This window comes from Wolffia australiana, chromosome 1 (assembly GCF_029677425.1).
Source record: "Wolffia australiana isolate 7733 chromosome 1, ASM2967742v1".
NCBI classification, from domain to species: Eukaryota; Viridiplantae; Streptophyta; class Magnoliopsida; order Alismatales; family Araceae; genus Wolffia; species Wolffia australiana.
In genome coordinates this window covers 27087414-27112583 of record NC_135835.1, presented here as the reverse complement: position 1 = coordinate 27112583, position 25170 = coordinate 27087414, and the positions used below count along the sequence as shown (strand labels likewise).

Below are 25170 nucleotides of genomic sequence, written 5' to 3'. Positions count from 1 at the left end.
TAGAATGTTATTAATCCTGATTTAGTCCATCAAAAAGAAAAAAAAAGTTATGTTCAGCAAGGAGACATATTTAGCGATTGTTGAGATCTAAGATGAGATGCACACACTGGAGAAAATATGAATCGAATGAACCTTTCAAATTAACATAAAGAAAATTTGATGATTTAAAAACATTGCAAAAATTATAATCCACTCGTATTAAGTTCCTCAAAAAAGTCATCTATATCCTCAGAAATTCTTGTCTCTAATCATATCCACATGTTGGTTAATACACCTATACGAATTTAGTAAGGCCAAGTAGAGGTGTCTAATATTAAACTTGTATGGGTGTCCCTCCCTTAAGATTTTGGGTCCCATTATAAATAACATATTTTTTAATAAAAACTCTTACACTTTGTAAATCCTCTGAGCTCCATTTTACCTTAGGCATAATCCTCTAGGTCCATGTACTAGTCTAGGAAATGACTTGATTATCTCAATTAATCTTTATAAACTAACCTAATTAATTATCTAACAAAAAAATTAATTAATCATGGCTTAGTGTAACTTAGTTGATAGGTTGATTAACCAACATGTGTGGTTCTTGCAACGTCACATGTTCCCCAAGGGTCAAGGGATTTAATTCCTCATCCGTGCACACTCCTAAATTGACTTAGAACATGATCAATTATTAATGCCAAATATATCATCCCAGTTTGAACTGATGCATTGAAAAAAACATCAGAAAATTCATTCACGATTGAATTATATGAATTAGAGGCGATGAGCAATGATGAGGGAATTATAATAAGATCATATTATAATGATGAGGGAATTTTTTTCTTTTTTTGAACCCCATCCCTCAAAATGTCATGTGATGACTCTCGTTGTAGGCGTCCAGTCTAGTACTGGGCCTCTGCATCCATGATATCTTATGAGAGTTTTACCCCTTGATCTGCTCCTTTATCTTGGAGCAGTTTCTTTTCTCACCCCATAGGGATTTATTCTGTCCCATTCTTTTCCAGGTTGGTTTGGTGTTGATTTTAAACCCTTGAACTCATTGTGACCAGTTTTGTCATTCTTAACTTCTCAGCTTGCAACATATTGTCCACCTGGTTTCTCCATGATACTCCCCATATACCCTTAGCCAAACCAACCATTTGATTGTATATATTCAAATGTTTTCTGAATTGAACTACTCTACTCCAAAGTCAGAGAGCCGTGAAAAATATGGTCGAACTTGCCAAGAGATTCATATGAAATGCCAAGAGATTAATTTCTAAAAGCTAGGCACTTACACATCTTGCGATGACTCATTTTAACAGCCAAGTGATAGATGATACATCCAGAGACATGGTTTTATAGTTGATCATACCCTAAGTCATTTTGGAAGTGTCACACATAGGAGGGATTATATTATAGTAATTGACGACAAACGTGTTCTACAAAATAGATGATGAAATTGTGTGTGCCTTCTAGAGAACATAGTGCAGCTTGACACTTCGTATGTTAGTACCTCATCCTTTCAATTGGGTTAAATAAATTTATGATTAATTAATCTCTAAGTTGGATAAACTTACTAAATTAAGTTAATCATTAAATAGTTATTCATATTGTTTTGTGGTTACCTAGACTGATACCTGCTCCTAGAGGGTCATTGGAATAAATTTCTTGATTTAGATGATATATTTAATATATAAGGTTTTCATGAAAATATCATCTTAACTATAATGGGATGTTAAAACATTTCATAGAAACCCATGAGAGTTCAGATTCATGTCAATAACAATTTTTTATACTACCATATTTTAAGAATCGATTCACACAAAGGATGTATATAATCAGTAAGTTTTTTCTGATAACATTTTTAATTTTCCATTTATATTTTTAGATATTTTCGAATAACAAAATTCATTATAAGAGAAGAAAATTAGTATGAAAATAAATTTATAAATTTTAAAGACCAACAAACCCAAGCCAGCATGGGTACACTTCAAACCCAGGCCAGCATGGTTATGCTGATTAAAGACCAACAAACTCATCCGAAACTGATTCGACCACCTTTTACAAGTTTACTCAGTCAAATCAAGTTAACTCAGTTGAAAATTGGTATCCATAGTGTGTGGCAGCCCTGTGTGCCAGCATTCATTAGAATAAAACACTTAGCTTTTGATACAATAGGGATACTTTTATAACGGTTATTTTTTCCAAAACTCCTGATGTTGGCTATTTAATATGACTTAAACCTGAAAAATCTATTATAACACCAGTACTCCGGACGGAAAAACCATAACCATACAGATAAAGTAGTTCATTAATAAGGGAATGAAGATAAAGAAAAAACCATAGAGGTTTTTTTAAAAAAAAATTATTGCGAAGGGCCATAACTAAACGCACCTGAAAATGTGATACTCTCATAGGGAGCCCTCCCCTTCTGGTAGGACTAGATTAGCAAAAATATCCACTCAGATTAATAGTGGTGCTTATTGAGGAGAAGATGATGAGATGTAACATATTGAGATCCATGTAGATACCTCTAGAGGCCACACATTTATGTTGCTTGACACGAATCACTCAAGGAACAAAATGATTGTGGATTTTTTCTACACAAGGTGATTTGATGATCATGTGTTTTTTTTTGTTTTTAAGGTGTGATGGTATTTTTTTATTCCTCTATGTGAATTAGATACATATTTCTAAGCATTTTCCAGAGCCCGATATATCCCTTGGCTTCACATAAGTAACAGACATGATACTAATGAATATGATTTGTTGTAATCAAATTCTAAATGAAATATTAAATGTATGATTGCTTTGGATTCCCTATAATTCCATCTCTTAATATCTTAAATTATTTTATTTTAAATACATTAAAAAATGATATATTGGTTTTGTTGAGAGATATAGTGATTCCTCATGATCTCTATGCATCTCATACCAAGTATCTCCAAACTTCCACCAAAGTCTTTCATCTCAAACTCTGAAGTGAAATTTTCCCTTAAAAATTATAATTTCATCAACATAGATCAATAAATAGACAAGTGAGCACCACGATTTCTTGGCATAGACATAACTATCTTACTGGCTTCGAGCGAAGTTTAGAGTACTCATGATAGAGTCATAAATCGTATACCGATGATGACTGAACTAAATGCCCATAAACAGACCTCTTAAGCAAAAAAATAAGACATTTTTATGCTCAATGTAAAGATTCTCATTTATCTCTCAATGTGAAAATTTTATCTTCACTTTGAGCTTTCTAGCTCATAGTCCCCATGCTAATCATCCCAATGATTTTTATATGCCAGTTGTGCTTTTTACTGGGGAGAAGAAAGTTTCAAAATCCACCATCGGGATCTGATTAAAACCCTTTGCCACTAGTATTTCTTTAAAGGGAGAGTCTTGAACACAATTCATCCCTTCTTTCACTTGAATAATTATTTCTAGAGAATGGACTTATTATCTGCTTGAAGTTTCACCAAGTCTATTTTATGTTTCTTGTTGAGGGACTTCATTTTTTTTTATTGCTAAGATTCACAAGGTAAAATCATGAGAGTTTAATTCCTCCATGTTTTTATGCATCTAAATATCAATCAACATAGTGAAATAATGAGAGACCATATCAATATATAGTGGCAAACTTTTGGCATTGATGTAGAGGCAGATTGTGCATGACATCCAATATGAGAAAGGACACCAAAAATAGTGTCTCTAGTGGCAATGGCAAGTAGACAGCCCACAAATGTGCTCAATCTTCCATATGGTGCTGGGTAAATGATTATGTCAGAAATGATAGCGTCCATGAGTAACAGTTACGGCATTGTGAAAAAATGTGTGTGATGGATGGCCATTGTGAGTGATCATTTCATGAGATGAGCATCAATAGGTATGATGGTACGAGTGGCCATTATGCATGACCATTGTGCAAGGCCATTTTTTGATAGAAATATATGTGGCTGGCAAGCCAATCACACATTCCACATCTTGTTCCATATTCATTAATAGAAACATATTCATTACAGTGCACGTGTGATGCTTATAATGAAGTCCATGAATACATGATCGGACTTAGTGAATTATGATGAGATCGTAGTATGGAGATCACTAGTCTTTATGTGTTCTAAATATTCTTATTTGAAGGATACGCGAGAAGGACATCGAAGTATCTAGATAGAATAATAATATCTAGCCTCACTCATATGATAAGTATGGCCGTTCCCCTAGCCATTAGTGTGGAGACACTAAGGATAGATAGTGGGTGCTCTTTAGTGGAAAGAGTTCATTGAATTGATCCATATGAATCCCTGAATGGTGTTATACCAAACTGTCAATCAGGTTGATTCACATCACGATTGTGTAAGCGATCCTTAGACTTGAGACACCAAAGACGTCTTGTGGATGAAAAATTGTACTTTGACTATGACCTACGCATCCCTAATCATGGGATTCTAAATAGTCCTAGTTCGGGTACATCAACAAGTTCACAAAGACGATTGAGTTCGACAAGATGTGATCGTCCACCCTCGGTATAAGAGGTGACAGCTCAAGGAAGACGATGGGATGAAGTCATTGGTCATGGCAGAGAAATATCGAAGAAGAGTTCTCCGATGATTTCCAAACGCATCAGTACTAACTTAGATGACCGATTAGGGTTTAATAATTGACCATACACTAAGTCGTCCAAGGAGCATCAAGTAGATGAGGGATTATATATACACGGTAACCGATGACAAACAGGTTCCATGAGTGAATCAATACACACTCCTTTGTATCTTATAGAGCACAAGGTGTAGCTTGGCACCCCACGTGTTGGAGACTCAACCTATCAATTGGGTTAAATCGATCCGACATTAATTAATCTATATGATGATATAGTTAATTAATTTGGAAGGCCAATGAGGGTTATTGGGGCACTAGAGTCGTTAACTAGACTGATACATGGGCCTAGAGGGTCACATGCATATGGTCTTTTGGACGTTGGAAGATATACTTAAGTTTTGGGAATTTTTATGAGAAATACCCACTTAGTATAAATAGGGGAAGGCCCTAAACAAAATTCTCCCAGGCCAGAATTGTTAAGGGGCTTTTCCCCTTCTTCTCTCGTCTCCCCACACCCCCTCTCAATCCCCGATGTGATCGGGACGACATAACGACGGCGATAGAGATTGAACGGTGCTCGTTAAGAGGAGGAGATCTGACGTGCTGAGGACTGCGTGGATACATATGGAGGCTGCACACTTGAGCGGCTCGACTCATCTCACCACGGGATCCAAGAAATCACGAATGCGATCCGCGCAAAGATACTTTGTTTCAATGGTTTTTATGATGTTGTTCGGTTCCGTTACGTGTCTTTCGGTGCGTGGAATCTTCGTCTTCATCCAGATCTAGGCCTATAGAACCCAACATTGTTGGCATAAGCTAGAGAGCATATTCAACAATGGTGGAGAGAACCAAAGAATGCTGGAAATCCAGAAGACAGTAATGAAGATGCAAGAGCTTTCTGTGAAAAATGAATGAGAAGGGTGTAATGTTTTATTTACGGATGAATGACACATCTAAACTAGATAATGGATGAGGTTAGATCTTGGTTTCTCAAGAAATAGAGGTGCACAGGGATGAACTTAAATTCTGGGATATTAATTTGTCTTTTGTATATATGTTAATCCATAAAATTTATCAGACCTTAATTATGTCTAGCAAGTGGTTGGCAAGGGTCATCTCCATAGGAAATGAATATTAGGGATTTAACATATTTTTAAATGGTATTAGGGGAAAAGAAGAGATATTTTATAAAATATCAATTATTGTGAGACGAGAAGGATGATAAAAATACATATATATAATCATTACTGAACATACTTTTTCATAAAAATGAAAAAGGGGGAAGGTGAATAATTAGAAGGGGTAAAATAGATATGGATGGATGGCATACATGGATGTGGATTGATGAATATAGATGTATAGATCTTGAGAATAAGATGACAACATAAGTACAAGAAGACTCATCATAGATTTGTAGATCATTAGATCCTTATATTATGACAGGATAAAAGTAATTTACCATAGCAGGAGAGCCTCTCACTTCTCAATTGCCTTCTAACTTCGATCAGTGATAGAGACCAAGAAAAAAAAATTAGATTTCAAAATTACTTTCTTTTGCATCGACTTAGAAAGGTAGGAGGGGTCTATTTATATACTAGAGGGTATGGACAGATAGAGACTCGAGAAAAAGCTATCCTCAAAATTTCAACATGAAGCTCCTGGATCAACAGATATCATGATTTGATGTAGGAAAATTCTCAAACATTAGATTTTACTCTCTTGTAATCAATCCACTTGTTGGATCTTTAGATTCACATAATCCTAAAATTTTCCAACATTTACACCTCATTTTCTCAATTTTTAGACATGATTTACAGCATCCCCAGATTCTTCAAGAATGACTGATGATACATATTAATGCTCTTCCATGAAATAAAAAATAGCCACATCGCTCACTTAATTGATGCATTGATGTCACATTAGTAGTAATTTCAATCACAGATGTTTTCATGTTGACATGTGTTCAGGCTTTCTTGTAAAATTTATTATAATTTTTAATCGGGTCTTTTTTTTATTTGACACGTCTCCCTGCACATTAGATAATATTTTTTTATAAAAATCCTTAAAATAAATATCCTGACTTAAAAAATATAATTATTAAAATTCAAGACTATTTGATGACAGAATAACTAGCTTCTTCACAAATTCAAGACTTCCTATGTTTAAAGCTCTTTCACAAACCTGCACAAAATGGGCTTTGAAAAAAAATTATCAGTCAAATAGAAATCACTAGTGGGTGATTAAAAAGTGAGCTTTAGAAATACAAGGAGATTGAATAATGATCCTCAGTTCTGTAATCCCTGAAGGGTTTATAACTAACTATCAAACAGGTTGATTCAAGACATAATTATGTAAGTGAAACTCTTACATCAGGAACAAAAGACATATTTTGTTATACGGTTGAATGATGGCTATGATCTATGAGTCCCTCATCAAGCGATTATAAAATGTCTTATATTGGAAGCAACATCATTATATGAAGATGATTGAGTGATCAAAATGTGACTTTTCTACCTTCAATATAGAGGGATATAGCTCAAGGATGACAATGTGATGAAGTTCTTGGCCAAGGTAGTGGTACTATTAAAGAAAGACTCATCTGATTAGTTCCCTATTCACAAGTCCTAACGAGAATGAATTCTTAGGATTCTATAGTTTACCGCAACCCAAGCCATTCTAAGAGTCTCAAAAGGATGACTGATAATAACTAAATGATAACTGATGATAGAGAGGTAACATGAAAGATTTGATGATACAATGTGAAATAGCTTGAGAACTTAGTCTTGTCTACTTGACCTATCCATTGGGTTAAATTATTCCATGATTAATTATTGGATGGATTTAAATAATTATATTATTTAATAAATATATAGTGGGATTATGGGTTCATGAACATGACTGGTACTTGGGCATGAAGGGTGGCATAAGATTTATCAAATGTTAAATTAGATTCAGTTATTGAGATCTATGAAAAAAATATGTTAAGTACGAAAGGAAAGAAGCCCCAAAAAATATGATCATGCCACTATTTTTGTACACCTCCCTACTTCTGTTATTAGGTGTCCTCCACTACCAATGACCAAAATAGGGAGAGAATCATCCTGGAGTGATTTTAGCACTGATTGAGTTAAAAACATGGCTACATGCTGAGGATTGTGTGGATATGTCTGGCGGACAGACAGTAGTGTGGCTTGTGCTGAATCCTAAAAGGAAACAAAAAACTAAAGGTTCAACCCTGTGCAAGATGATACGACCAACTGTGATTTTGATTTTGTCTTGATGTTAGTGATGATTTTGTTATTTATTCAGTTGTGCGAATATGAAGCTTAAAAAATTAGAGATAGAGAGAGGTAAATATGTATTTGTGTCAGAACCTTCTGATAATGCTTCAGTTTATTCTTTTTCATCCAAGATGTGGATTTCTCAAATAAATTGTCTAACCCCTTTTTGCCTAGGCTACATGCATCTTGAGTTATGCATGGAAATATAGTGTTCTAGTCCATAACCAAGAGCTCCATCTTGAAAGCATTCTAGACAATAAACCTTGAACTGTTGTTAAAATCAGAGTGAGCTTTTTGTGTAGTTCCAACAACAAAATAATCTAAATGAAATATTTAGTAGCCTCAATTGAGCAAAAAACCGAAAAGGGAACAACAATTAGAATTCAACACACAAAAAACTCAATGTTTTTTCATGAATAAAATCCGATTCCAAATGGACATTCCCTCATTGTGGAAGCCCAGTAGTTGAAAGACCCACCTCTAAAGAATATTTATAGGAGGGAGGCCGGAAAAAAATATGAAATATTGGGGAAAAAAGACATCCCAATGGTGAATGAAACTATAGTTCTGGATCGTCCCGGACGTGGAGGATGGATGGGACGGGACGAATTTCGTCCCGTCCGACGTCCAGAGTAAGTTCAGGAACGAAGGACAGGACGGTTTTTTTGTCCAACGATAAAAAACCGTCCCATCCAGTCATACCGGGATGGTTTTTCGTCCCGTCCAGTCCTCCCGTAACAAATTTTTGTCCCGAAATTCATCCCAGATGAAAAAAAACCCATTTTATATTTTTACTATATTAATATAGATTTTTTTCATGTTTTTTAGGGTATTATTGAGGAGATAGAACGAAAAGGGACATCTGTACAATTATTTCTGAGTGGCGTCCATTAGCACGCACGTAAAAATACAGAGACTTTGATGCAAATTGTCATTGTGAGGCCACATGGCACCATCTCGACCGTCGGATGTGAATCCGGCGGTTTTCCTTCCAGATTCATCCGTCCATCGTCCGAGACCTCCGGACAGACGGTTTTTTCGTCCCATGGGACGAAAACCGTCCCGTCCAGTGGTCCCCGGGACGAATTTTCATTCCCGGGACTGACGAGTTTTTTCATCCCGAGAAAAAAAATCGTCCCTTCCGCGTCCCTGCACTATAAATGAGACAATTTGAAAACAAGCATGTTCAATGAAAAATTGACTTAAAAAACCCCTTCTATCTCTCACTCCCATTTTCTCAGCCTATTTCTCCCCCACCCTCACATTCTCTCTCTTTTTATCTTTCTCTTTCTTTCTCTATCAATCTACCTCTCTCTTCTTCTCTCCAGTCTCAGTTATGTCTTTCCCCAATCATTTCACTCTATGGCAAAGTACCATGTAACGCATCATAGTTAGTTTTATTTGCCTTAACAAGTTAACATACTTAGTAAAAAAATATCTAATATTAATTAGTTAATATATAAATGTATCATTATAACATGTCACTATATTTAAATACTGAAACTAGTTAGATTTTCATAAAAAATAATGTATGTTTACCTCCAACTGGATCTACATATATCAAATTTATATCTTATCCATGGTTTATTTTGATATTACATATGCCAATTAGAAATGCAAGTGGAAAATACCATCAGAACTAACATCCCTACGTCAAGTATAAGATAACAGTTATTGCATTTTTGTGCTATAAATATGGCGGTCGCCAAGATGGGAAATCAATCACTCTTGACATCGATCCATTGTTCGGTCTGCCAAAAATGAATCAGTTCTTGCTTTTGTCTAAACTCACATTTGTCATCGTATTGGTAAATATGGCAAAATTTTACAATTTTAAACGATACATATATGCTAATAGTGAATTTTAGTGTCTTCTATCCTATCATGACAGACATAAAAATCATGTGAATTTATATGAAAAAACTTCAACTAAAATTCTCTTCATGACTCATACATGCACATGAGATATTAAAACTCAGAACAGCAAGAAATCAAGATAGGAAATCAACTGTTAGAAAAACTTCATGAACTGTTAAGTCCCTCAAATATATCGATTAAAAATATTACAGCGCAAATATCTTAGGCTAACATGGTCATAATGGTAAGAAACACGGACGATCACAAAATTAAGATGGATTTTACTGTAGCAAAATTAGACTACTCGGTTATCGATGATTTCAGAAAGTGAAATCATCACTCCAGACATGTTGTATCAGTAATAACAAACCCACGCCACCAAGCTCAAACCCTATCTCGCAATCAAAACCTAGCTACCAAAAGTCACCAAAACTAAGATCCAAATTCAATCAATAAACATGAAAAACAAAACAATGATTCGCACATTAAGGAAACACTTTAAGAGAATTGAAATGATGCATTCAATTCTAACCAGGTCAAATATTAATAAAATATCACATGTAATGATTTCAAAAGTTTATAGAGATATCTTAGAATCTGATATGCAGCATCATCCTGCTCTCTAAATAAAGGATGAATACATCCTGATAATACAAATGCGGTAGGTGAGAGGACATCAGATACTGAGCATGTCGTCCTCTATATTTTCAGAAATGCACCAACGAGTATAAACCGACATTTAGTTATTATATTATGATTAAATGAATTTCTAACTTTTAATTGAAGTTGATTTATTTCAACTTCAAATTTCTATTGATATGGGCACATTTATTGTCATGAGAGAGATTGATTTAGATCTATTTTTCAAATTGATCAAATCTTATAAATTTTATAAAATAAAATTTTAAAATATTGCCTGACATGTGGTCCTTGACCATGGATCAGAAAGTGTGATCTGACTGACAATGCATGATAGATCTCATATAAATGGAATGGTAGATTGGTTGTGGATCGATCCAATCTATACAATATCTATCATGTATCATCAGCCAGATCACACTTTTTGATCAAATGGTCAAAGGCAGCATATCAAGCAATTTTATAAAATTTTATTTTTTCTGATTCACATTCCAGACCAGCCAGGCAGACACAAAAATCAGAACCGATAAAGATCTGATAATTGAGCCAAGGATCAAACATGGAGCTTCTTTATTTCTCTATTAGATTCTGTGTTTTTCATACCTGAATTTTACAGGACTATGATTGCTGGATTTAGAAATGATCAGAAATTGACCAGTTTATTGAATCTTCACCTGGGTTGATGAACTTCTCTGAGTGTTCTAGAGCAACGAAGCCTTTGTCTGAGATCCTTGTTCCTGTGACTCGAAGAAGAGCCAATCTCCTGCTGATAAAAGTATAAATTGGAGGTTTTTTATATAATGTCGTTCGTAATTTCTCTCTGGGAAGAAGAGTTTTTAGTACCTCATCAGTTGAAGGACTTCTTAGCAGTTCTTGAAAGCTTTTGGGAGTAGCGAGGGCCTTCACGATCTCGTCCTGCTTGGCGAGCTTCTTGGTGAGGTTTCTCTTGTCCATCTGAAGAAGTATCATACATTGAGTAAATGATTTCACAGAGGATGAACTGAAAATCTCATCTTGATCTCGGTCAACCCATCTTTTCTCTCTCTATCTCGTTCTATCCATCCATCTCTCTTTCTATCATTCTATATATATTGATGCTTCCTTCTACTTTTTTTGGCTATCTAACTTATGTATTTTACAAAACCACCTCGGATATAATATGTTGAAGATTCTTCTTTTCTTTATTTATAGATCAAATCTCTCTCTCTCTCTCTCTCTCTCTCTCTCTCTCTCTCTCTCTCTCTCTCTCTCTTCATTTGCCTATTCTCTATCCATCTTTTCTCTCACTACCTCCTAATCATCCATCCATCCAATCGTCCATCTATACATGTCTACGTGTCAATCTATCTATCTCTCTTTCTATCTTTTTGCCTGTCGGTACATGTCCATGAGAGTTGCCAAAGTTTCTTCTTTTCTCTCTCAACCTCGTAATCATCCACCCATGCAATCATCCATCAATACATGTCTATCTATCTCTCTTTCTATCTTTTTGTCTCTTCGTATATTTCCATGAGACATGCCAACGTTTCTTATTCTCTTTTTCTACCTCGTAATCATCCACCCATCCAATCATCCATCAATACATGTCTATCTATCTCTCTTTCTATCTTTTTGTCTCTTCGTATATTTCCATGAGACATGCCAACGTTTCTTATTCTCTTTTTCTACCTCGTAATCATCCACCCATCCAATCATCCATCAATACATGTCTATCTATCTCTCTTTCTATCTTTTTGTCTCTTCGTATATTTCCATGAGACACGCCAAAGTTTCTTATTCTCTTTTTCTACCTCGTAATCATCCATCAATACATGTCTATCTATCTCTTTCTATCTTTTTGTCTCTTCTTATATTTCCATGAGACATGCCAAAGTTGCTTCTTTTCTCTCTCTATCTCCGGAGATAGGGAAAATATTTGACAGACCTTGAGCATCTGATTCTGTGCTGTCATGAGCTGATGCTGCCGTTGAAGTTTCTCCAGTTTCACCTTCATTGCAAGAATATCTACCATCATTGCTTCAATCCACCTGCCAAAGGAATTGCACATTCAACCCGAATAAGCCAAACCTATACCACGATTACCATATTATTCATTCTTATTTTATGTTACTCTGCCTTCATTCGAATAAATTTCTTTCACAATGGGTAATATTCTAAATTTCCCATCTTAGATTCTTATCGTTAAATAAGGATAGAGAGGCCTTATAATTTAACTGAGTTTGTTTAATCTCTCTCATTCAACATTCTGCAAGGGTCAAACCTGTCTTTTTCCTCAAGCAGATGATGAATCTTTCCCTTCAGCTTTAGAATTTCCTCGTCCTGTGGTGGTAGAATCAACTGTTTCATGCCAGCACATTGAAATTTACAAATAATTCATTGAATTATAATTGATGACAAGAACCTTATCTTTGTCGCTGCCTCCCGACATCCTCTCCTCATGTCGCATCTCTAACCAGCCCTAAGTCCAGGAAAAAAATGAAAGTAATATAAGGACAAGTTTATAACTTTTTTAATCTCTTTAAAAAGATCATTATGTTTAATATGAGACTTACCGCATAGTTATTCATGTCGTGTTTCACCTCTAGAAGGTCCCTGATCACATCATGCGTCATGTTATCTGCTGCTGCTAATCGTGCAGAGAGCATGCACACCTGCAGAGGAAACAACTTTCATTTTAAAAAAAAATATGAAATCAGTGAAATTGGCAGTAATGATAAATTTCGGTTTAACCAAATAAGAATCAAAGTTCCCAACCTGTTTCTGTCGATTGGCAGCCAATGTTTCTAGCTCTTCGATTCTAATCTTGGCCTGAGAAAGTCGTCTATTTTTTTCCGAATTCAACTGCTGGACAAGGCTGGACATGCACTTGAAGGGTGAGGCCGAACTCCTGGCTCGAGCATGAACTGAATCAGTTTTATTCGTCGGTAAAGATTCGTGGTTGGATGTTTGGGAATTGTTCTTTGCCTCAGTCACCATAGCTTCCAGCTTTTGGAACTGCTTCCCATCAATTGGGGGTCCAGAGTTATCTACACATCAATGTACTATATTTAAAAAATATATCTCTTACCTTTTGGCGATAAAGCGATGATTGGGCCTCTGAGTGCAGCATTAGCTCAGAAAGGTGTTCCTCGTATCTCTTAATCTGGTGAAATTACAAAAGTTCAGCAAGCAGGGTGATATCTTTTGAGTGAACACCCAGTACCTCTTTTGCTTGACGAGCTGTCTCCTTTTCGAGCTCCTCTATTTTCTTTTTTGAGTAATAAAGGTCCAGATAAATGTCATTAACTTGCCTAAAATCGTAATTAGAGACATATTAGTCAGTCCTCGGCAAACAATAGGTAGAAAAATACGAGGTCTAACCATGGGAGATGGTGTGCACGTCCTCTAAAATCCTCTTCTTCTTTCATCTCATGCACCTGGTGTAGCGAAGACAACGTCATGTCATTTAAGTTTAAACAAAAATAGTAAACCCCAGAAAAGTCCCAAGACCTTGTTCTCCAGAACAGCCACTGTTGACTTAAGCTTTGCAATAGTACTCTCTAAAACTCTGACCTGTTCCTCTTTCTCATTAGCATAGATTCTGTTGGCTTCAGCTTCCTGAACCATAAAGATGAAGCTAAGTTGTCTAGATTGAAGTGAATTGTGCACAAAGAAAAGAACTACTTGATTCGGGTTATCCAACACTTGTCAAAGAAATGAAGGTGAAGAAGAAAGGAGGTTACAAAGTCTTTTCTTGCCAAAAACTGATCAGTGGGGTTCAGCAGTTGTTAACTGTCGATCAACAGCATCAAACTTGATCAATGTTGACAAAGATATAAGCTATTTTTAGGGTGATTGACAACAACTTTGATGTCGACACCAACTTTGATGTCGACACCAAGACCATCATTTGCATTGTTCAACATCTGGGAGATGTGTCAAACCCTGCCGTCTGTCACAATCTATTCCCTCTAGTAAGCCCACAAGGGGCATTCTCATCTTTGCATTATTATCTTGCATTTCCCTTTGAATATGTAGCCTTCCTTGTTGGAGGGCAGGACATTAAGTTACAATCCAGGATTTCAATTTGGTAGCTACTATCTCACTGGACGACATCAACTCAGTTGGGTCTGTTCCCCTCCTGTGACGGCCACTCCACTGCTCCTCCACCCTCGTTCACCTCGGCATCGTCCACCCACCAAGGTCCGCTCCTCCCATCTTGGCGGGGATCGTATCACCATCCATAGAAGTGTGGATGAGAAACTGACCGTCCATGCAGGTCTTCTATGGGTTTTATAAATAAATTCTTAAAATGGAATTCTTAATTCTGAATTATTTGAGGGCACTACATTTTTTTATCAGTAAATAGTAATATTGTAATTTCCCTTCAGGTTTTGATACAATCTCCATCGTATCTTAAGCCTGCTGAGAGTATTTTTGTCTTTTTTGCTTTTTCCCGTAAGTCCCATTGAAAGATGCAGCCCTCCTTGTTGAAGGGCAAGGAAAAGACAACTTGGTAATTTGTATCTAGCATCGACGAAGTTCAACCTCGTCATAGACCACCAATGGTGTCCAACCCATCAAATCACTCTCTCCTGATGATGTCCACCCCACCAGCTTCTCTGTCATTGAGAATTGGCAATGTCTATTCCCCTGTACTTCCCTCCTACGTCATTCATGATACAAACCATGTCAGTTCGTATCAGTTTCTTATCATTATAAATGTGTGGGATCCAGTATCTCCTTTCATATGGAGTTCAGCAGATATTAATACCATCCATATCTAGCTCTGGTTGTTCATACAAAAAGAAAATTTGAACTGTGCGCACTAAAAAAGAATAGAGACGTTCAGATCTTACTTGTCTCGCTTCAATGACAATTGCTTCCTTTTCATCGGCCATCGTCCTCGCCATGTCAAGCCTCTCATTCAGCTGGCTGACATGTTCTTGGAGCTGATCCCTCTCAGCCTTGACCTTTTGCAGCTCCCTCAAAATCTCCCCTCCTGGATCTTTAGTGTCCTTTACTCTTGATCTTGGGCTGGTCGTTAGAGCTTCAGTTCCTCTCTTATGACATAGAATTGCATCAATTTTAGCAATCTTCACTGCAAGATCGCTAGCCTTTTGATTTTTCCTTGCAGAATATAAGAAATCACCAGTAATATTACAGCTCCCAGAAAACTCCAAATCTCTCCCGATTTGCCCTTCCTCTGTAGTTTTCTTTTCGGCAGGAAATGTTATGTGATTTGCCTGCTCCTCAATTTCCCCACACTCTGAACTGTTGCTGGACCCAGACCTTGAGTTTTCCTCGTAAGAACCATCAAAATATTGTCCTTTGTTCCAGAAAGATGCTTTCCCAGAGAAAATGGAGTCAAGCGATGCCTTTGAATCAAGTATGCATTCCTGCATTTCTTCTATAGACGACAAAACACTGGATTTTAGATCTGAGATTGAATGAGGCCCCAACTTCTCAAACTTTTCTTTGAATTCAAACGCCAGAATTTCTAAAACTGAGATCAAAGTGGCAGTCTGTTCCACTCCAGCAGCAAAAAAATCTCTGTTTCGTTCCAGTTCTTCAGCCAAGGTGTCTCTTTCCATTTGCATCATTTCACTCATTTTCTTCCACCTGTCTGCCTCCAGTGATGCATTTTCATTTGCTTCTAGTAACTTTTTCACCACAAGGTCAGCCTCTTTCATCGTGTTATGAGCCTCTGCAATCTTCAGAAAAAACCTCTCAGCTTTCTCTGACATTTCTTCTTCAGACCTCCTCTCCTGGTCATAATAGTTCATTGTCAGCTAGAGAGCACGAAAGAATTGAAATTCTTGATTTGTATGTCATAGGAAAACAGAAAAAATCGGTAACCTGAAGTTCTTATTTAAATTTAATAAATAATAAACTTAAAAAATACCCAAATACTAGAAATTCAATCTTTCACCCTAACATTGCAATGGGTCTACAAGTCAATAGCAAATCAGAATAAACAATAGATTTAAATCAGTGAACGTCAGATTTTGTGCTCTAATCTTCATATCTCATCAAAAAATGCCAGACTAACCTCACAGGAAATCTCAAATTTTCCAGCAAAAAATGAGCCTTTGATCTCTTGGTCACTATCTAGTATGTGAGATTCAGTCATGGCCTGCATCGCTCCTCTTAGTGTATCCACTTTAACAGACATATCAGCCGCCAACTTTTGTGCATCTTCAAGACTTTTCTTAAGACTGATCATCGATCGCTCCTTCTCTACGAAGGCCTTCATTGCCCGCTCAATCTGATCATTAATCCAGTTATTACTGTTCGGAAATGAGTTTTTAATTGTACTCATCTGGCCGGAGGCGTCTTCGAGAGATTGGCAACCCTCTAGAAGAAAGCTGGTGAGATCAGCAACTGCCTTCTCCCACTCTTCATCTTTTTCTCGAATAATCTGGTGTAGTCTTTCTCTTAGCTCTTGATTTTCTTTCTCCAAAGATTCGTTAAAAGTTGAGAAATAGTTAACCCCATCCTGGAATTAAAAAAGTCTGATTATTCAAAATACGAACACCTTTTTCATAAAATCAGATATAAGCTTAGCCTGAAAAATATTTGACATAGTAGATGATGAACATGATTTAACACAAGGGGTCAAAAGATGTCTTACGTTCTCATCCATTATATTTTGAACTGAAGACTGAAATTTAAGCTGATCATTTGGGTCGAGGACTTCCCTGTAGAATATAACAAAGTTTCATAAAGGACAGGGCATAAAATTCTGTGTTTAAAAAAAATTAGAGCGAAAAGTTTGGAAACCTAATCATATGAAAACAAATATCCCAGTAGGATATTTGTTTCTTGAAACTGACTGAATTATTCCCGATCTTAGTGGTTTATTTGGTCAGAGTATGGAGCAATGATTGATAAAATAAATCAATAAAGCGATTAAACCACTCTCGGTGTTCTCCTCCGGGTTTTATGGTCTAGTTTGTCAGAAATAAGTGATGATAATAGAACCTCTCTCAATTAACTTTGATAGAAATAAGTGATGATAATAAATTGATACTTTTTTTTTGAAGCTATTCATAAAAAATACCTTTGACTCGGTAAAATAAATTTCAGCTCTACTTCAGTAGAGAATAGCTCAGTGAGATTCGAAGTATTTCCTAAGGGGAAGTGGGGGTTTAGAGTATGAAAAAATCGAGCAATTCAGAAATGAATAGTAAATCCATCAAACATTCACCTCAGTTTCCTTTTTTTATTGTTTACGCGGGATTACCTGATGATTTCTCAAATGAATCAATAGTTAAAATGTTTCACAGAAAAGCAATTGAATGTTTACCTTCAGATTTTTACTTTTTATTTTGTTACTATAAAAAAGGAAAATAGAGACATAATTCATTTTAAAAATCCTGAATGAAGCTTCTCATCCAAAAATATGGCTCCCTCAAAGCTGAGAGAAGTTCTCAAACGAGGTAGCCAGAAAAATAAATGTCAGCAGCAAATTCTAGAAAATCTCAATGATACTAATATGAGCTTTTTTTCCAAAATATCCAAAAATCCGAATCATTTTGAGGCAGCTTATTAAGCCATCCAATGTTCATCTCTGTTATTTAAACAATTTTATCGATAAATAAAATGATTTGTAGTGAAGCAATCGGATGTTTCCCGCAGTATTATGAGGTTTATATAGTCATTAAAAAACTATGGCATAACGTAATTATTTCAAAAAGTACATCTATTTCGCAATTTGTTCACTATCAAAGAAAATTCATCATTCGAAAAAAGCTGAGAATGCCTGAAAAAGCTGAGGGAAATCGGTATATTAAATTTCAAATTTAAGTAACAGAGGAGCAAAATGAAATTGAGCATTTTTTTATAACTACATTATTTTGTTTTAAGAAATTTTGATCAATATGAAGAGGAAACGTACGCGGAAAACTCCTGTAGAAACTGAAGATTCTTCCTTTCTAATCGAAGGAACTGTATATTTCGATCTGTTTGGATCTCTTCCTTATTTTCCTTATTCTCCTCGATCTCGCAGATCATCGTTCTTGGATTTTCTCCGTCATGGACCTACAGAGCAAAGAATTGGTAAACCAGCTGGCTGCCGCATCATTTAGCTCTGATTCACAATTTAAATTTTTAATCGAGAAAAAACGAAATCTGTTTAACATTATTTTTACCCTTCTTGTTTCATTGAACATGATGAAAAGTAAAAGTTCGAATAATAGCCAACAAGAGGGAAAAGAAAGAAACAACAATTAAAGAGTCAATACTTTCGTTTCTGTCTCATGTTATCCAATGATTCCCGGAAAGGAAAAAATCAGAAAATAATAATTCATGGTTTCTAACTGAATTCTATGTCTGGCAATTGTTTCATCTGTAACAGAAAATTCCAAAGATGAGGAAAATAATACCACATATTTCATGTTCTCACAATCTGCGTCAAAACCCTTTTACAAAAATGTAAAACAGGTCAAATCATCAATATCATATTTTACAGAAAAATCTTAATCAGGTGTAAGCCAGTTGGCCGCCACATCAGTTGGCTCTCCCTCACTTGTTAGGAATTTAATCGAGTAAAAGTGAAAGCTTGTTAGAATTATTTCAGCTCTTCCTGTTTTTCAGTGAAAAGTCAATGTTTGATTATTATCCTGCAAGAGGGACATGACATATTAAACGATTAGCTTTTAATGCCATCATTTCGTACTCATGCTCTACAATGATTCCCAAATTAGAAAATTCCCAAAGCTAATTGATTTACAAATGAAATCAACGTCTCGTACTTATTCCTGATGTGAAAACATAATTCAGAGAATAGGGAAAGTAACACTACAAATTTCATGAATTCGCACTCAAACCCTTTTAGAAAAACGAAGAACAGGAACTATCGCCAAATATCTTAAACCTTAAACTATCGAAAAAAATCTAAGCAGGGTAATTTGAAGGTTATCAGGTAATAGAATAAAAACTTACCCCTGCATTCTGAGTATCTTGCGGAAAATGCAATACTTCATCCGACGCAACTTGTTTTACTGGAGCCTAAGGAATTAACTATGTGTCAGAGATAAGGGATTATAATCAAGCCAAAAATAGATGCGTATAAACAGCATACCAATTTTCCTCAACTACGAATCAAATATTATTATTTCAAATGTATCTCAAGTACCTGTAGTTAAATTTTGATTCCAGAAATAAATTATTAAGAGAATAAAAGAAAAAAGTAGCACTGTAAATCCAAAAGGGAGAAAAACACAGAGAAAACCGATTTGTATGATCATCTCACAAAGCAATGTCGGACCTCATACGAAGCTCCAAATTCTTCAACCGCCTTCGCATCAAAATCCGAAGCCATACCACCACCACCATCGACACCTTCCGTAGTCAATAAAGACGTTTCTCTCGCACATTTTCTCCTCCTAAAATCGTCTCCATTCAACTTTCCCATCGCCTGCCCAGAATTAGCCTTGAAAACTTCCGATACATCAGAAACACTTCTCCTGGAGCTCTGTAAAGGATCAGGAATCGAGACAAGCGGATCTCTAGGCTTGTCAAAACTCTCCGAAAACTCGCACGGATCGTTCTCATCGCATTCCTTCCACCGACGCCGGCAAAACGAATCCATTACCAATTTCAGGCGGAGATCGATGACGATTCAGACGAAGAATCTCTCCGCGAACAACAATTCACGGAGAAATCAACGTAGATCTTGATGAACAGATCGGAGTCGGAGCCGAAGAAGCGCTCTCCTTCCCTACTTATCTCCCGCCCATGTTATATATTTCAAATTGTCGGAGGTTATTGCAGAATAACCTTGTAAGTTAACTATTTAGATTTTTAGTTTATAAGTCAGTGTCTTGGGATTTCAATTTTTTTTCAAAAGAATAAATCAGGAAAGTTTTAAAATAAAACTAATCTACTCAAAAGTAATTAGGTAAGTAAAGATCCATAATTTTCATAGTATTCATAATTTTCATAGTGAAAATCCTAAACCATTTGAATTCAGGATCAATACAATGATCTTGCAATTACTCGCTTTGTGTTCTCTTCCTTCTCTTCTTTCTCTTCTTCTCTCTGTTCTCTCTTTCTCCTCTCTCTTCAATCCTTACTCTCAAGATTCACAAACTTTTCAGAGGAAGAGTGAGACCGGAATAGAGGGAGAGAGAGAGGGAGAGAGAGAGGGAGAGAGAGAGGGAGAGAGCGGAAGAGAAAGAGAACGAGAAAGACAAAGGGGGAGAGAACGAGGAGAGAGGGAAAGAGAACAAGTGGGAGAGAGGGCGAGAGAAAAACTGAGAGAGAGGGGGAGAGGATGAGAGAGAGAGAGAGAGGGAGAGAGAGATAGAGGGAGAAAAATGAAAGGGAGAGAGTGAGAGCAGAGGAGAGAGTGGGAGGGATGGAGGGACAGAGAGTGAACAGGAGGGAGCGTGAGTCCGAAACAAAGGGAGAAAGAGAGAAGGAGAGAACGAGCAGGAGAGAGGGAGAGAGGATGAGAGATTAAGAGAGAGTGGGGAGAGAGAATGAGTGGGAGAGAGAGAGAGAGAGAGAGAGAGAGAGAAAACAATGGGGAGAGGGAGAGAAAATGACCAGGAGAGAGGGAGAGAGAATGACCGGGAGAGAAGGGGAGAGAACGAACATGAGAGAGGGAGAGAGGACGAGAGAGAGAGAGAGATGGAGAGAGAATGAACAAAAGAGAGTGAGAGAGGGCAAGAGGAAGAGAGTGAGAGCAGGAGAGAGGGTGAGAGACATGGAGAGGGCAAGTCTTCAGTCCGGTTTGACGAGTGAACTGGACCCAGACCGCAAGGTTCAGTCGTCCCTAAAAAGACTGACAGATGGCCTGGTTGGGTCTGATCATACCAAACTTCAGTCAGACTATGTCCTTCCCTATGTGTGTGTGCCCATCTAAGGCCATGTATCATCTAGTTAATAACTTCAATGTCCTAATACCCTTTGTTTAGCCAACCTTATTAATAAACTATATCACATATTAATAGACTAATCAAGGATAAGTTTAACCCAATCAACAAGTTAAGTTACCAGCTATGGGGTGCAAAGCTGCACCTTGTGGCCTGGAAAAAGCAAAGGAGTATGTCAACTCTCTCATGGAACATTTACCATCACTAGTTAAAGTGTATAAATGACTTAGGGTACACATAATCATCAAACCAAAATCGATCATTGTATATATGTGTGGCAAAATCATCAGTGAATGCCTTCTCTTATATTTCCACAACCTTGGCTGGGGATTTAACTACAATATCTTCCTTGAGTGAATTGATGGATATTATGTAGCCATCAAGCCAATCACACTATCATGTTTATTAAAGTTCATTAAATAAAATATTTGTGTTCATTATTATTCAACGTGATGTTTATAATGAAGTCCATGAATATGTGCAATGACTTAGTGAATTATGATAAGATCATAATACAGTGATCACTAGTCTTTAAACATGTATTCCAAATATTCCTATTTGATGGATAGTTGAGATGGACATTGAATTAGCCGGATAGAATAGCACTAGCTAATTCTACTTATATGATAAGTATAACTGATCATGTAGCTATTAGTGTGGTGACACTAAGGACAGATAATGGGTGCTCTTTGGAGAAAGAGTTCATTGAATTTATCCGTATGTATCCCTGAATTGTATTATACCTAAACTTCAATCAGGTTGATTCATGTCACGATTGTACAAGTGATCCATTGACCTGAGACACCAAGAACATCTCATGAATGGAAGACTACATTTTTTACTATGACTTACAAGCCTCTAATCATGAGATTCAAACAAGTCATAGCTTGGATGCAGTAAGAAGCTCACGGAGATGATTGAGTGGTCAAGACGGGATCATCCACCTCGGTATAAGATGAGATCGACTCAAGGAAGATGATGTAGAAAAATCCCTGATTAGGATAGTGAGGATAAACCATTCCCTGATCAGTACTAATCAAATGACATATTAGGGTTTGAGGATAAACCATTCCCTGAGTCGTTTGAAAGTCTCACGCAGATGATGGATTATACATGTACGGTAACCAATGACTGTAAAGGTTCCATAAGAGAGTTTAACACTACTCGGTATCTTCTAGAGCACGAGGTGTAGCTTGGCACCCCACTGGTGGAAAATTAACCTATCAATTGGGTTAAATCAATACTTATTTAATTAATATATATGTTGATATAGTTAATTAATAAGGTTGGTCAATAAATATTATTGGCTCACTAAAGTTATCAAATAGAATGATACACGGGCCTAGAGGGTCACACGCACAAGGCCATAAGGGCATTGGTAGATATATTTTACTTTGTAAGGTTTTTGAGAAAAACCTTACGTGAAATATAAAGAGGGAAAGGGCTCTCATTTTAACCACCCATGCAAGCCAGATTTGAAAGCCCCTCCCTTTTTCCACTCTCTTCTCCATTCATCCAAGGAGAGTGTCTTCATGGTGAGAAGATCTTATAGATTTTTAAGAAGAGTTGAAGAAGAAGACATGGAGATCCAAGTGCCGAGTGATCACATGGATACTTCTAGAGGCCGGACGCATGAATGGCTTCAGAATGATCTCGGCGGCAAAGTCAAAGGTGGAACAAGTTTCCCAAAAGGTACATTCAATGTTGTTTTAAAGATCGATTATGAATCGATCAACACGCTTCTGCATCCATTGAAGCGTGCTTTCCATGGACGAACCAAAGCATCGAACCCAACAAAGTCAATCTCCTCTAGTACCAAGGGTACACAATCCCATATGGATACCACAAATCCCTTCATGGACTTGTTACTACTTGAGCAAGGACGATTTGGAATCCCTTGATTAGAGACTCGTAGGGCATAGTCAAAACACATATGTCCATACATGATTTGTCTTTAGTATCTCAATCCTAAGGACCATTTACACAACCATGATGTGAATCAACTTCATTGTTGATAGGTATAATACAGTTCACAGATTCATACAGACCAAATAAGTGAAATATTTTCCCAAAGAGCATCTGTTATATGTTCTTTATGTCCCCACAGTAATGGGTGCGAGATTGGCCAAACTCATCATATGAGGGGGACTATTATTCTATCTAGATATGTTTGATGTCCTTCTTGATCATCATTTAAATAAGAATGTTCAGAACACATTTAAACAAAGTGATCTATGTATTATGATCTCATCCTTATTCACTTACTCATTTCATATATTTATGAAATTTCAATTATAAGCATCACACATGCACTATAATGCGTGTATTTTATTGATGAACATCAAATAAGATGTGAACTGTGTGATCAGCTTGTAGGCCACATATATTTCCAACATAAAATACATTTCACCAATAGATGGGATTCATTGATGTTTTCTCTATAAGAATAATAAATATGGCTTAATTACAAAGGCTTCTGATGGAAATATACGTGGCCATCAAGCCAATGACACAACATATATTGTTTTATATTTATAAGTACAATGTATTCATTATACATGATATGCTTAAAATCAAGTTCATGAATACATGATCAAACAACTGAATTATGAAGGGATCATAATACAATTGAATTATGAGATCACTAGTCTTCAAACATTTGTTCTAAATATTCATATTCGAAGAGTACTCAAGAAGGACATCAAAGTAGCTAGATATAATAACACTATCTAGTATCAATCATATGATGAGTATGGCTAGTTTTGTAGCCATTAGTGTGGAGACACTAATAATAGGTAATAGGTGCTCTTTAGTGGAAATATTTCACTGAAGTGATCAGTTTGAATCCTTAAATGGTATTACCAAAATATTAATCATTTGATTCACATCACGATTGTGCAAGTGTTCTTTTGACCTGAGACACCAAAGGTGTTTTGTGGATGAAATGTTTTAGTTTGACTATGACCTATGAGTTTCGAATCATGGAATTCTAGAGACTCTTAGTTTGGGTGCATCAAGAAGTTCACAAAAATAATTCAATGGCCAATATGGGATATCAAGAAGTTCATGAAGATGATTCAATGGCCAAGGTGAGATATCAAGAAGTTCATGAAGATGATTCAATGGCCAAGATGGGATATCAAGAAGTTTACAAAGATGATTCAATGGCCAAGATCGGATCGTCCACTCTTAGTATAAGACGACACAGCTGAAGGAAAATGATATGATGAATTCCTTGGCCAAGGCAATGAAATGTCCGATAATTGTTCACCAATGATTTTTTAACGCATCATTACCAACTCGGATGACCCATTAGGGTTTGATAGTTGACCATACCCTTAGTCAGTCTAGCAGCTTCAAGTAGATGAGGGACTATACATATATGGTAAATGATGACATACATAGTACATAATTGAGTTGATATACACTCATTTGTATCTTTTAGAGCATGAGTTGTAGCTCGGTACCCCACAAGCTGGAGACTCAACATATTGATTAAGTCAAATTGATACATCAACAATTAATCTATATGATGATATAATTAATTAATTTGGAAGGAAAACAAATATTGAGCCACTAGAGTAGTTAGCTAGACCAATACATGGCCATAAAGGGTCACACAAAAATGGTATTTAGGACATTAGATGTTATACTATAAATGATGGGGTCTTTTATAAAAAATATCCACTTAATATAAATAGGGAAAGCCCGGAATATAATTCACTAAGCCGTAATTTAGTGCTCTTCCCCCTTCTTCCATTTTCTCCTATCCATTAGAAAAACCTGTAGGAAAACCTTCTAGGAAAAGGAACTTGTATAAGAAGTCGTTGGAACAAAGAGAGTGCAAAATTACATGTGAAATTGGAGGAACAAAATTCAAAAATGTCGTTATAGATCTTGGTTCCAATCTGAATATCATACCTTCCTCTATGTTTGCGAGACACCCTATA

The 25170-nt window shown here is 36.3% G+C and overlaps 1 protein-coding gene across 6 annotated transcripts; it reads right to left on the bottom strand.

Annotated features, from left to right (window-relative positions):
* Positions 1 to 9447: 9447 nt before the first annotated feature.
* LOC144713084 (kinesin-like protein KIN-12E) lies at positions 9448 to 20041 on the bottom strand. 6 transcript variants are annotated; one of them, XM_078587595.1, is made up of 18 exons: positions 19594 to 20041; positions 19284 to 19349; positions 18238 to 18380; positions 16972 to 17038; positions 16390 to 16836; positions 15197 to 16105; positions 13848 to 13955; positions 13719 to 13774; positions 13561 to 13648; positions 13426 to 13500; positions 13113 to 13352; positions 12911 to 13024; positions 12760 to 12816; positions 12619 to 12695; positions 12283 to 12385; positions 11202 to 11312; positions 11033 to 11124; positions 9448 to 10132 (listed from the first exon to the last, which is right to left on the bottom strand). In XM_078587595.1, exons 1-18 carry the CDS (start codon positions 19930 to 19932, stop codon positions 10129 to 10131), a joined length of 3096 nt encoding a protein of 1031 aa, XP_078443721.1. In that variant the 5' UTR covers positions 19933 to 20041; the 3' UTR covers positions 9448 to 10128. The 6 variants fall into 6 exon arrangements, with proteins under 6 accessions (XP_078443721.1, XP_078443700.1, XP_078443728.1 ...); XM_078587574.1 differs by having other exon boundaries at positions 9448 to 10128; XM_078587602.1 differs by having other exon boundaries at positions 9449 to 10132; positions 11033 to 11121.
* Between the last annotated feature and the right edge of the window lie 5129 nt (positions 20042 to 25170).